At 36.9% G+C, this 14,030-nt stretch overlaps 1 protein-coding gene across 1 annotated transcript; it reads right to left on the reverse strand.

Annotated features, from left to right (window-relative positions):
* Positions 1-6,040: 6,040 nt before the first annotated feature.
* On the reverse strand, positions 6,041-8,855 carry LOC113471982 (metabotropic glutamate receptor-like). Its single transcript, XM_026831501.1, has 2 exons — positions 8,684-8,855; positions 6,041-6,229 (listed from the first exon to the last, which is right to left on the reverse strand). Exons 1-2 carry the CDS (start codon positions 8,756-8,758, stop codon positions 6,062-6,064), a joined length of 243 nt encoding a protein of 80 aa, XP_026687302.1. The 5' UTR covers positions 8,759-8,855; the 3' UTR covers positions 6,041-6,061.
* Positions 8,856-14,030: the final 5,175 nt, after the last annotated feature.

Below are 14,030 nucleotides of genomic sequence, written 5' to 3' on the forward strand. Positions count from 1 at the left end.
CTTTACACAAAATAGAGGAGATTGCAAAACGCTTTGACACAAAATAGTGGAGATTCCAAACTTTTTACACAAAATAGAGGAGATTGCAAAACTCTTTGACACAAAATAGTGGAGATGACAAAACTCTGTACACATACCTTACACAAAACAGTCATACTTGAAACATGAATGGATATGGATAGGTAAAAACTAGCCTGAAATCAATGTCTCGGGCAAAAATGTTGAGATGGGCTCAGTCGCAGGCAAAGTATGGAATTTTGTCCTCAATTTAACTTGAGAATTTGACCACAGTAATACATAGTGTGTACTTATACTTAGCTACATAGCACGTGGCCTACTGCTGGGTAAATAAAAAAAAGTAGGTACCTTACACAAAACAGTCATACCTACTTGAAACATGAATGGATATGGATAGGTAAAAACTAGCCTGAAATCAATGTCTTGGGCAAAAATGTTGAGATGGGCTCAGTCGCAGGCAAAGTATGGAAGTTTGTCCTCAATTTAACTTGAGAATTCGACCACAGTAATACATAGTGTGTACTTATACTTAGCTACATAGCACGTGGCCTACTGCTGGAGTAAAGGGACTTTTCAGTCTTATTCGAGCAATATAAGCATTATTATTATATCCAATATCCATCAACGAAGAGCGAGGAGAGGGGAGAGAGAAGGTCTTTCAAACTTTTCGGTGGCTTTTCAGTTTTTGAAGTAGGTAAATGGAAACAAAGGAATCGAAACTTGAGAGAAAAGTTCAAGTTCTCCAGTCAAAATGGATTAAATACATATTCTTACAAAATTATTCACTATTTGTATCGCCAAAGACGTCCATAGAACTGGTACCGCTGGGATGAAACGTGGGAGTAAAGAGGGAATTATTCTTCCAAGGAGGGAAGAAAGAGGAAAAATGGGACAAAAGTCAAGAGTAGTTCAAGTTCTCCAGTCAAAATGGATTAAATATTCTTACAAAATGATTCACTATTTGTATCGCCAAAGACGTCCATAGAACTGGTACTGCTGGTATGAAACGTGGGAGTAAAGAGGGAATTATTCTTCCAAGGAGGGAAGAAAGAGGAAAAATGGGACAAAAGTCAAGAGTAGAGAGACGGAGTATCTCCGAGAAACTTGATGTTTGTCATGGACTTTTTTTAAGTCTCGCAATTGAAGTGCATTCATTTTTTCCACCCACCATTTTTTTCTTCTTTTTTATGAAAGAAATAAGAGAGACGTCATAAAGTGTCTTAGCTCCTGAATGTTCACAATTTTAAGATGGTTTTTAAAGGTAACAAAAGCTAAATTTGTATCTTTTACTTTTTATTTACCAAATTCGACTAGTGGATAACTTATTGTAGATGCAGAAATGCAGAAACTTATTGTATGTAGATACCTAGGTACGTTCCACGTTGTTCAAATTCTATTCAAATTGCAATTTGAACCTCAAGATTCTTGAGCATTGGATTTTCTTCTTCTTCTTCTTCTTCTTCCCCTCCTCTTCTTCGTCTTCTTCTTCTTTTTTTTCATCTTCATCTTCTTCTTCTTCTTCTTCTTCTTCTTCTTCTTCTTCTTCTCATTCTTCTTCTTCTTCTTCTCCTCCTTCTTGTTCTTCTTCTTCTCTTTCTTCTTCTTCTCCTAGTTTATTCATCATCCCACTGGATGAAAGGGGGGGGGGGAGAAAAGGAATATTGGACTGTTTCATTACGCTAAACATCGGAGAAATTTTTATCTCCCTTGGGCCTACAAAAAACATTTCAACAAGTTGATAGGCGTATTAGTTACTGAGGAGCTTACTAGGGATTATTTCAAGGAAATCGAGAGAGGGGCTTTTTCTGTACATTTCCTATGATTAAGTTTTATATCCCTAGGGATCAACTTTCTTTCTGACCCAATTCTATTTTGTTGTTTTTAATATCCCTGGGGGTGAGGTTGGGGGAAGCAAAAAACAGAGAAAAACAAAATCTAACGTTGATACCCTTATTCAAGTGGTTTTAATCAATTTGAAAATTCACTTTTAACAGAAATCGACCCACCTTTGGCCTCTCCAATGTAGGAACCTACATAATGTATAAATTATCTAGGTACCTATAGTTTCGACAGTGTCTAGGTTTCTAGCTTAATGAGAGATAGATATCTACTTAGTATTCCTCGTATATCCTGAGGCAAGAGGATCTCAAACTTTTACTGGTTGTCCATTTGGGAGCGGCATACCTATGTTGAAAATCAGATGGGGTGTATTTTCCTTTCGGGAAAATTTCGGAAACGGAACCCTTTTGTGAACTGAAATAGTGCCTGTACAAAACCATATGAAATCCAAGAGTTGCTGGCTTATATACAGGGTGGTTCGTGATTTGCGAACCACGCTTATATCTCAGAAACGGCTGGGAATTAAGGAATGAAATAAAAAAATAAGAAATAGAACATTAGAGGTAAAAGGGAAGGAGTGCGAATGATAGGGGAAGAAGAGGACAAGGATAAAAAGGGATATAAGAAGAACAAGAAAGAAAAGGAACACTAGAGGTAAAGGGGAAGGAGTAAGAATAGAAAGGGAAATGAAAAAGAAAAGGTGTCACGGAAAGATAAAGAGGGCACAGCATCAGGTACAGAAGGAGAAGGACACAAAAGGAAAGAAGAGGGAGATGAGAACGAAAGGAAAAAGAAAGAAACAGCAAGAAAAGAGTGTGATAGAAAGGACAGAGGGGTAGAGGAAAGGAAAAAGTAGTTGAGAAGGAAAGAAAAAGAAGCAGAAAAGGAGAAGGGGAAGGAAGAAAAGACAGGAGAAGAAAGGAGAGGAAGAAGAGAAAGAAGAAAAAGAAGGAGAAGAAGAAGTGTGTGAAGAAGAACGAGAAGAAGAAGAAGAAGAAGAAGAAGAAGGAGGAGAGGAAGAAGAAGTGTGTGAAGAAGAAGGAGAAGAAGAAGTGTGTGAAGAAGAAGGAGAAAAAGACAGGAATGTGTCATGGTGAATGAAGAATGAATGTTAAATCAACAACGCACTGAGCGTGCGATAATAGAAGGCGTCAGGTTCATTGCTAAAAACCTGAGGAGGAGAAGAAGAAGAAGGAGGAGGAATAAGACGAGGAGGATCAGATGGAAAAGAAAGAGGATGAGGAAGGAAAGGAGGGGAATTATTAAGTAGAACAAGGAAGGAGAGGACGAAGAGGAGAAGCAAGAGGGCAATGAGCATGATAAAGAAAGAGCAGAAAAAGGAGGAGAAGGTAATAGGCTCACACTAAAAGCAATGAAGGTGGGAGGCTCACAGAAGGAGGTGGAAGAGAAGGAAGAAGAAAAGGGAAGGAGGAGGAAGATGAAAAGGTGGAAAGCTCATACTTCACTAGGTGGAAGAGAAGGAAGAAGAAAAGGGAAGGAGGAGGAAGATGAAAAGGTGGAAAGCTCATACTTCACTCTAAGCTGAAAACGAATAGAAAGGGAAATGAAAAGGAAAAGGTGTCAAAGAAAGATAAAGAGGGCACAGCATCAGGTACAGAAGGAGAAGGACACAAAAGGAAAGAAGAGTGAGATGAGAACGAAAGGAAAAAGAAAGAAACAACAAGAAAAGAGAGTGAGAGAAAGGACGGAGGGGTAGAGGAAAAGAAAAAGTAGTTGAGAAGGAAAGAAAAAGAAGCAGAAAAGGAGAAGGGGAAGGAAGAAAAGACAGGAGAAGAAAGGAGAGGAAGAAGAGAAAGAAGAAAAAGAAGGAGAAGAAGAAGAAGAAGAAGAAGTGTGTGAAGAAGAAGGAGAAAAAGACAGGAATGTGTCATGGTGAATGAAGAATGAATGTTAAATCAACAACGCACTGTTCTTTCATTTCCTCACCTTTACTCACATTCTCTCACACGATTCAATTTCATCTTACTCCGGTAAATCATGGTATTCATGGCTATATGACGCTTGCAGTAAACGTATTACTTACCAATATGAGAGATTCATGACCTTCAATCTTCAATTATTGAGGAATTCAGGGTTTTCTATGATAGGATGACGTTTTATCCTTACAAATTATTTACTAGAAATGATTTTGTAAAAAGTGAGTGAGTTCTTAAAAAAAAATCTTTTCATTTTTAGTGAAAATTCCACCATGATATAGGCCCTATCTCATGGACACGGAAAGCTAGACTACTCAGTCAATGAGTAGTCATCGGTCTTTTAAGATCTGACTCAAAGACTGACTAGTCCAATGAAAAGATGCTCTTTTTTATAACTCTCTCTTTACATAATACATATCCCTTTTGCTTTAGTTGCTTACTGATTTGAGAATTTCAATTGCTGTGAATATTTAAGCTGAGAATCACAAGAATTCACTGGGGGAAATGATTTAATGTCTATGACATTTTATATCAATTTTATTTTGTCTAATGGGGGAATTTCCCTCGTCGAAAGAAATAGAATAAAACAAGCTTTGAAAATTCAACTTGAAATACGAGAATGGCTGAGAAGTGAGAATATTTAAGCTGAGAATCACAAGAATTCACTGGGGGAAATGATTTAATGTCTATGACATTTTATATCCATTTTATTTTGTCTAATGGGGGAATTTCCCTCGTCGAAAGAAATAGAATAAAAAAAGCTTTGAAAATTCAACTTGAAATACGAGAATGTATTATTCCAATGTCGAAAGTTATATGCAATACCTGTCAACACTGAATTGAATGCAGTTTAGTGATGAATAAATTTTAAAAGCAAGTAATAACGACACGGAATTCAACAACTACAATAGGTAGACGAAACCCCGCGCGCGCCAAACCGAGAGGTGAAATTTCCATAAAACGGCAATAGATTTGTAGGTCACAGCTCATGCACGTTACACATTTGAGCCACCTACTCAAAATCCCTCATAAAAGGACGAAACCCCGCGCCAAACCGAGAGGTAAAATTTCCATAAAACGGCAATAGATTTGTAGGTCACAGCTCATGCACGTTACACATTTGAGCCACCTACTCAAAATCCCTCATAAAAGATGTTATTCGATCTCTCCCATAAAACATGTTATTCGGACCATTTCACGTGTTTATGACATCATTGTGGGTTTTGCCGATTTGGGTCAGATCTTCTACATCTCCATATCATATCATAATCTCTTTGCTTACCGTTATATTTATTGGATACTGTCGGATGTCATAAGTAACGTCGAACGTAATGGAAAACGCATGAGAGTCAACCATGAAGTATCCAATAAAAATATAACCGTAAGCAATAATGTTGTAGGTAGGTATTTATTTTTTATTTTTATTTTTTTATTTTTAGCTTTTAATTGTTCTCCTGGAGAAGCTCTTCCATCCAATCACTAAATTGTGCTTAAATCACCAGAAGGAGAGAAGTGGTCACGGGTAGGAAGGAAAAATTTGGAAAAAGGATAGAAAACAGAAAAGAAGGAGGAAAGAACAGAAGGAGAACTTAAAATGAAGAACAATGTCGCCAGAAAGAAGGAGAGAACGGGAGATAGGGTAAGTGTACCATTTAATCGCCCACCTAAAAAATGTACCATTTATTGGCCCACCTGCCCACATTATTATTTTCTAATTTTTGTTTTTATGACTAGGTACAATTTTTGAATAGCACTGGTTCGATAGCATCTTTAAGCCCTTTCTTTTGATAAAATTGGATCTTGAAAAAGTTCGTCCAGTTCAGACTTATGTGGCGTATGTTACAGGTGGGCCAATAAATGGTACGTTTTTTAGGTGGGATTCCAAAACTTTTTACACAAAATAGAGGAGATTGCAAAACTCTTTGACACAAAACAGTGGAGATGACAAAACTCTTTACACAAAATAGTGGAAATGACAAAACTTTGTACACAAAATAGTGGAGATGCCAAAATTCTTATTGGTACTTTAAAAAAAAAGTCGTTTCTAGTACCTCCTAGTGAGACCATTTCATTCCATTCATTGAACCCAAGATTAAACTATTTATAATAAACGAACTTACCTCTAGCTCTTGGTTTGGTGAGCAACTTCAGCACAATATCATCGTAAGCAGTCTCCTCAGCAACTCCAGAATCCTTAACCAGCTTCAGTCGTTTCTAGTACCTCCTAGTGAGACCATTTTATTCCATTCATTGAACCCAAGATTAAACTATTTATAATAAACGAACAAACCTCTAGCTCTTGGTTTGGTGAGCAACTTCAGCACAATATCATCGTAAGCAGTCTCCTCAGCAACTCCAGAATCCTTAACCAGCTTCTCCTTGATAGCGATACAAATGCTGTACTTTGCTAGCAGGACTTCCAACTCTTCAAATGCCTGCGGACAGAAAATCAACATGAATTATAATTTAATATTATAAATGTAAAGAAATAGGGTTGAAATAGAATATCAATTCGGGAACTGACCTAAGGTTGGCAAAGATAAATAATCCTAGCATATAAATTATAAATACCTGATCCTTATTATCAACATTTAAAATCAACGCTAAAAATACAAAACAGAAGAACCAACATGATAATAAATACAAAATTATATCAAAAAAATATCAATTGATTGAGTGGTATGTTCAAAGAGTTGTAGGCAGACAGTTCAAATGTTCAATGTTTTTTTTTTTTTATTTTTATTTATTAAAGTGTTCTAACATTGAATTAGAATGTTATATACACTAGTGGGGTTTGGGTACCTATGAGTACATATTTATAGTTTTAGGTTTGTCTTCTTGATGAAATCAAGAACAGAGGATTCATCATTAGGTAAACAGGAATAAAGGTTATTTGGGGATCTAACATTTAGGTACTTATTGCAGTCTTTGAGTATGTGTTTTACGGTAATTCTACAACCACAGACTTCGCACTCAGGTGGGGGATCTCTCTTCATTAGAAATACATGGGTCAAATTAGTGTGGCCGATACGGAGACGTGTGATGGAGACTTGTTCTCGCCTGGACATGTTGAAAGAAGGAATCCAAGGAAAATCTTTTCATTTTCAGTGAAAATTCCACCATGATATAGGCCCTATCTCATGGACACGGAAAGCTGGACTAATCAGTCAATGAGTAGTTATCACTCTTTTAAGATCTGACTCAAAGACTGATTAGTCCAATGAAAAGATGTTCTTTTTTATAACTCTCTCTTTCCATAATACAGACGCTTGCAGGAAACGTATTACTTACCAATATGAGAGATTCATGACCTTCAATTATTCAGGAATTCAGGGTTTTCTATGATAGGATGACGTTTTAGGCTTACAAATTATTTACTAGAAATGATTTTGTAAAAAGTGAGTGAGTTGTAAAAAAAAATCTTTTCATTTTCAGTGAAAATTCCACCATGATATAGGCCCTATCTCATGGACACGGAAAGCTGGACTACTCAGTCAATGAGTAGTCATCGCTCTTTTAAGATCTGACTCAAAGACTGACTAGTCCAATGAAAAGATGCTCTTTTTTATAACTCTCTCTTTACATAATACATATCCCTTTGTTCAATGTTTGTCTGCCCTCAACCATTTCCAGCATAAATGAAACAGATCTCCTTTCAGATAGGTATCATTATGTAAAATACAAGAGACACGAGAAGGAGTTACTCACAGTGGACTATATTTCAATGACTTCCATGCTAGGTCAAGACATTCCGACAACGACCCCCCACGGGGTCGTAAACACTGGAAGGAGACAATAATATTTTGAATTGCAAAAAAAAAGGAAGCGACGGAGAAAAAAGGAGAAAAAAATCACCAGAATGGGCGAGCAAATAGGACGCGTGAGGGAAATAAAATTTATGATCTCATCTTTGCCATTCAGAACTATCCCTGTTAGGAGACGCGGGCAAGATTGATGTGAGGGGAACGACGAGGAAAGAATAGGTTGAAGGAGAAGGATATTAGATGTAAATAAGAGTCAGGAGAACAAATGATAGGGAGAGAAGGGGAAGAGGACAAGGGCATAGCAGGGAGGGACAGAATAAAAATAAGTGGGTAGGAAAATAAGAAATAGAACATTAGAGGTAAAAGGGAAGGAGTGCGAATGATAGGGGAAGAAGAGAGAGAGGACAAGGACAGGAAGGGATATCAGAAGAACAAGAAAGAAAAGGAACACTAGAGGTAAAAGGGAAGGAGTGCGAATGGTAGGGGAAGAAGAGGACAAGGACAAAAAGGGATATAAGAAGAACAAGAAAGAAAAGGAACACTAGAGGTAAAAGGGAAGGAGTACGAATGATAGGGGAAGAAGAGGACAAGGACAAAAAGGGATATAAGAAGAACAAGAAAGAAAAGGAACACTAGAGATAAAGGGGAAGGAGTGCGAATGGTAGGGGAAGAAGAGGACAAGGACAAAAAGGGATATAAGAAGAACAAGAAAGAAAAGGAACACTAGAGATAAAGGGGAAGGAGTGCGAATGGTAGGGGAAGAAGAGGACAAGGACAAAAAGGGATATAAGAAGAACAAGAAAGAAAAGGAACACTAGAGATAAAGGGGAAGGAGTGCGAATGGTAGGGGAAGAAGAGGACAAGGACAAAAAGGGATATAAGAAGAACAAGAAAGACTCTTCCCTCCAACCACTAAATCGTGCTTAGATCAACAGAAGGAGAGAAGTGGTCACGGGTAGGAAGGAAAAATTTGGAAAAAGAAATAGAGAACAGAAAAGGAGGAGGAAAGAACAGAAGGAGAACTTAAAAAGAAGAACAATGTCGCCAGAAAGAAGGAGAGAAGGGGAGATTTAATAAAGGAAGAATTTATGAAGTTATTTATGAAGGAAAAGCCAAATTTCTCACCTTTACTCCATAGTTAGACTCCTCGTAAATGATGGACACGTAACTCCAGCCCAACTTCTTCACGATTTCCACCATAGCTTTCACCTGGTGATGATCTGATGGAATGGTGCGAGTGAAATATTCAAACCTCTGCTTGTTGCTCAGTTCCGGACTTGTGGACCAAAAGGACACCTGGAATCAGAAAGGGAATATCAAAATGAGTTAGGTATTGCATTTAGTATATTTTTTTCCCCGTTAAAGAAATACCTACGTAGGTATTTCTGACAAGATCGTAAAGTAGTTAACTATTTCAGAGTGAATCTGAATTTTCTATTTGAACCAGGGAATATCAAAATGAGTTATTGCATTTAGTATAACTTTTTTTCCGTTAAAGAAATACCTACGTAGGTATTTCTGACAAGATCGTAAAGTAGTTAACTATTTCAGAGTGAATCTGAATTTTCTATTTGAACAACAAAAGTAAATAATATTATGCTACACATACGTAATACTCGTATGTAGGTAAATAAATAAAACAATATCTATTATTTACAAGATAACTCAAAATTTTATTTACTATTTCATACTACAAGTTGATCCTATCGAACGCGCCTCTCCGCCTAAAGAGAATAGAATTATGTGATCATGCATGATAGAATAATAATATTTATACCTAATCCCAGAAAATACCCATAGTGTACACTACTCACTCATGCACCTGGGATCATACTAATTTGAATGAACACCACACTGGCTAGACTAACCTTGTCCTTTGAAACCCCTTCATCACCCCCCTCGGTATGCAACATGGACCACTTGTCCCAAATTCACCCTCATTTGTTCTTCCTACCCTAATTCAGTCGGACGTGACCACCAACCATATGGGGAGGATCATGAGTATCATGACATTTTACATACAAAAACCTTCTCGTGAGATGTCCGGACACGAAAGTGAGATCAGGAAAACATTTTGTGGAGCGACCTGTCCCGTACATCATGGATTAAAGATGAAGAAGGAAGAGGAAGAGGAGGAGGAGGAGAAGAAGGAAGAGGAGGAGGAGGAGGAGGAAGGTTTTAAGGAAAGCGGTCATAGGGAGGAAGGAGAGAATTTGAGAATAAAGGAAGAGGAAAGATAATCATGGTTTGAAGGGGATGGAAGAGAGAAGGAGAAACGAGAACGAGGAGGAGTGCTTTAAAGAAGGGAAGTGGTGATAGGGAGGAAGGAGTGAATTGGAGAATAGAGGAAGAAAAAAGAAGGAAGTGAAGAAGGAGATCTATAGGCTTTAAATAAGTAAACTGGCCAAATGCAAGGAAGTAGCGAATTGGAGAATAGAAGGAATTTTATTATTTCATGATTTGAAAGGAATGTCATTAGAAGAATCTGAGCAACCTTCGGATACGAAGACGCAACAACAATGATGAATGAATGATGATTTCATAATTTGAAGGGAATGAAGGTGGAGAAGGAGAGAAGTGGTAACGGGTAGGAAGAAAAAATTTGGAAAACGAATAGAGAACAGAAAAGAAGGAGGAAAGAATAGAAGGAGAACTTAAAAAGAAGAACAATGTCACCAGAAAGAAGGAGAGAACGGGAGATTTAATAAAGGAAGAGAAGAGGATACCCTAAGTAAAGAAATAAGGGAAAAGGCGATTCGGAAAGAGAGGAGAGAGAGAGTAAAGAGCCAAAGAGTCTGAAGTGGAAAGAAGATACAGAAAGGAGAGTTTGCTGGTCAGACAAGGGGGGCTAGGTCAGAAGGTATGGAGGTTGGATTAAAATGACCTTATTATTCATGGTGGTGGTCAGGACTTGGGATTCTTAACCAGGGAGTTCCATTACAATGGCTTTGACGAGATTTCCGAATTATCACCGGGTCATTGGGTCAAAATAATGTTCAGGGTATGGAGAAAAAAAAAAAAAAAAAAAAAAAAAAAAGGGGTTACACCACAAAAGAAGGAGGAAAGAATAGAAGGAGAACTTAAAAAGAAGAACAATGTCACCAGAAAGAAGGAGAGAACGGGAGATTTAATAAAGGAAGAGAAGAGGATACCCTAAGTAAAGAAATAAGGGAAAAGGCGATTCGGAAAGAGAGGAGAGAGAGAGTAAAGAGCCAAAGAGTCTGAAGTGGAAAGAAGATACAAAAAGGAGAGTTTGCTGGTCAGACAAGGGGGGCTAGGTCAGAAGGTATGGAGGTTGGATTAAAATGACCTTATTATTCATGGTGGTGGTCAGGACTTGGGATTCTTAACCAGGGAGTTCCATTACAATGGCTTTGACGAGATTTCCGAATTATCACCGGGTCATTGGGTCAAAATAATGTTCAGGGTATGGAGAGAGAAAAAAAAAAACTGGGTTACTCACTCAAATAGGTGCAAAAATTGCCTTACTATAACATTTTTTGAAAATGATTTTTTTTTCTTTTTATTTGGGGGACATGATGTTTCAAGGAATTAATTTGAGCCTATACCTAATTATGCAGGTACATACTGGAACCTTGTTCTAAAGTTTTCCGCAGAGACAACCTTTTTTCCCCTGAAATGCCGGGTTTTTTTTTCTCTCTCAACGGTAAAATCCGAGAGGGTTTTGTGTTCTTCTCAACGCTCTACAGAAAACAGCAATAAGGGGAAGTAACTACAGTTGATTTTGCAGCTCACTGGACTGGAAGGAGAGCGTAATATTATAAATGTCAAAGCTCTTCCACCCAACGCATCGAGCCAGTTTTTCATCAATATTAATAAAACATGAGGGAGTTTTAAAAAATGGAGCGTACCCTCATGACAAGAAGACAAGAACCGAAACTGAACGTTTCTAATAAATTATCCAAACTTTTGTGAGCTTGCTGCGCGATACGGAAATTCCTTTGATGATTGCTCAAAGTTTCAAGATTGCTCCTTCGGAGTACCTTCGCTGTGTTTACATTAGATTAGGTTTTTGGGAAGAACAAAAGGAATTATATTACACACCTAACATAATTATGTATACCTACCTACCTAACATACACATTATACCTACTGAGAACCTGAGGGTAATCAAGCATGTAGGTAGAGTGACCCAAGAAATGTATTCAATAATACCTATACCTACCTTGCCTTATTTCCAATATTGTCTCTTCAATATTTTCCATTTTATTATTGTTCGCTTACAATGAACCTAAACCTGTATTCCTACCTAAATACCCAATTCAATTTAGGTATTACTGTTCAAAGTAGGTAAGTTCAATAATACTTTTTGTGTACTACTTTGGGGTAATATTATTTTCTTGCTTCTCGTGTAATCTCAAATGTTTTATATTCAATGTCTGCGTTTTTCATTCATGACCGTCCAACCATCCATTCAAAAGACACTTGAATTGGCTTTTTATGGTTGACAATGGCGATGACCTTAAGCCACATTTCCATCGTACCAATCCAAGAATAGGTATATTGAATAAATTAAAGGACAAAGAAACAAAAAGCAGAGTCTGTAATTTTTGATTTTAATCTCGCCTTTATCAACAGCAAAAACTTTTTCTTTAAAATCTGTCGTTCTTTTTAATTCCAGAAGTTGTATTTAATGGTATATTGAATAAATTAAAGGACAAAGAAACAAAAAGCAGAGACTGTAATTTTTTGATTTTAATCTCGCCTTTATCAACAGCAAAAACTTTTTCTTTAAAATCTGTCGTTCTTTTTAATTCCAGAAGTTGTATTTAATTTTGCTTTCTTTTAATCACAAAGACTGCCTTTCCTCTAATCACAAAGTTTTGTCTCTTCTACCTCTATCCATTGTATTCATTAATTAAAACTTATTTGCATTGCAGGTATTAATTCATTTTATTTTACTTTACAGAATGAAAAAAGACTGTCATTATTAATTAAAACTTATTTGCATTGCAGGTATTAATTCATTTTATTTTACTTTACAGAATGAAAAAAGACTGTCATTATTTTGTAGTCAGAACTCTTTCATTTCTAAAAGAGACGGTTGTAAAATCAAAAACAAGTACAAAGATTTCAAGTTTAAAAGGCTACTTATAGTTGTAGCTTCCAATAGACTCGAACTTTTTGTGATCACTCAACATTTTACTTTTTATTTATTTCAAAAAGAAAAAAAAATATACCCTAAATTTTGTTGATGAATGGATGGTTGGACGGTCATGAATGAAAAACGCAGACATTGAATATAAATCATTTGAGATTACACGAGAAGCAAGACGATAATATTACCCAAAGTACCTACCTAGGTAGTACACAAAAAGTATTATTGAACTTACCTACTTTGAACAGTAATACCTAAATTGAATTGGGTATTTAGGTAGGAATACAGGTTTAGGTTCATTGTAAGCGAACAATAATAAAATGGAAAATATTGAAGAGACAATATTGGAAATAAGGCAAGGTAGGTATAGGTATTATTGAATACATTTCTTGGGTCACTCTACCTACATGCTTGATTACCCTCAGGTTCTCAGTAGGTATAATGTGTATGTTAGGTAGGTATACATAATTATGTTAGGTGTGTAATATAATTCCTTTTGTTCTTCCCAAAAACCTAATCTAATGTTAACACAGCGAAGGTACTCCGAAGGAGCAATCTTGAAACTTTGAGCAATCATCAAAGGAATTTCCGTATCGCGCAGCAAGCTCACAAAACCTTCCTAATGTCAGGGAAGAAATACCCGCCTTGAATATCAAACTCAATCAGCGGTACTCAACGTGGCAATGCTAAATGTTGAAAAACCAATCTGTTGATTTGTCAGCCGTGCAGCCCGGCGATAGCACATAGAATATCTTATTTAGGAAGCATTTGGGGACACACGAGTAATTATGTTTATAGAGTAAAAAAAAGGTGCTACATATATTGTCCTCCTGGATCTCTGGTTTAAATATTAAGAAAAAAATTCCGACCACCCTGTATACAGTTAAGGGGGATGAAGGTATAGGTGTATTTTCGTTTCTTGAAACTTTCGGAAACAGAACCGATTCCGATGGGTCACCCTCTTGGATTTCATATGGTTTTGTACAGGCACTATTTCAGTTCACAAAAGGGTTCCGTTTCCGAAATTTTCCCGAAAGGAAAATACACGGAATACACCCCATCTGATTTTCAACATAGGTATGCCGCTCCCAAATGTACAACGAGCTAAAGTTTGAGATCCTCTTGCCTCAGGTTATACGAGGAATACTAAGTAGATATCTATCTCTCATTAAGCTAGAAACCTAGACACTGTCGCATAGAGTAAAAAAAAAGGTGCTACATATATTGTCCTCCTGGATCTCTGGTTCAAATATTAAGAAAAAAATTCCGACCACCCTGTATACTGGAATGAAAGTATAGGTTTACTTTCCTTTCTTGAAACTTTCGGAAACAGAACCGATTCCCATGGCTCAC

Source organism: Diaphorina citri, unplaced genomic scaffold (assembly GCF_000475195.1).
Source record: "Diaphorina citri unplaced genomic scaffold, Diaci psyllid genome assembly version 1.1 scaffold3500, whole genome shotgun sequence".
Taxonomy (NCBI): Eukaryota; Metazoa; Arthropoda; class Insecta; order Hemiptera; family Psyllidae; genus Diaphorina; species Diaphorina citri.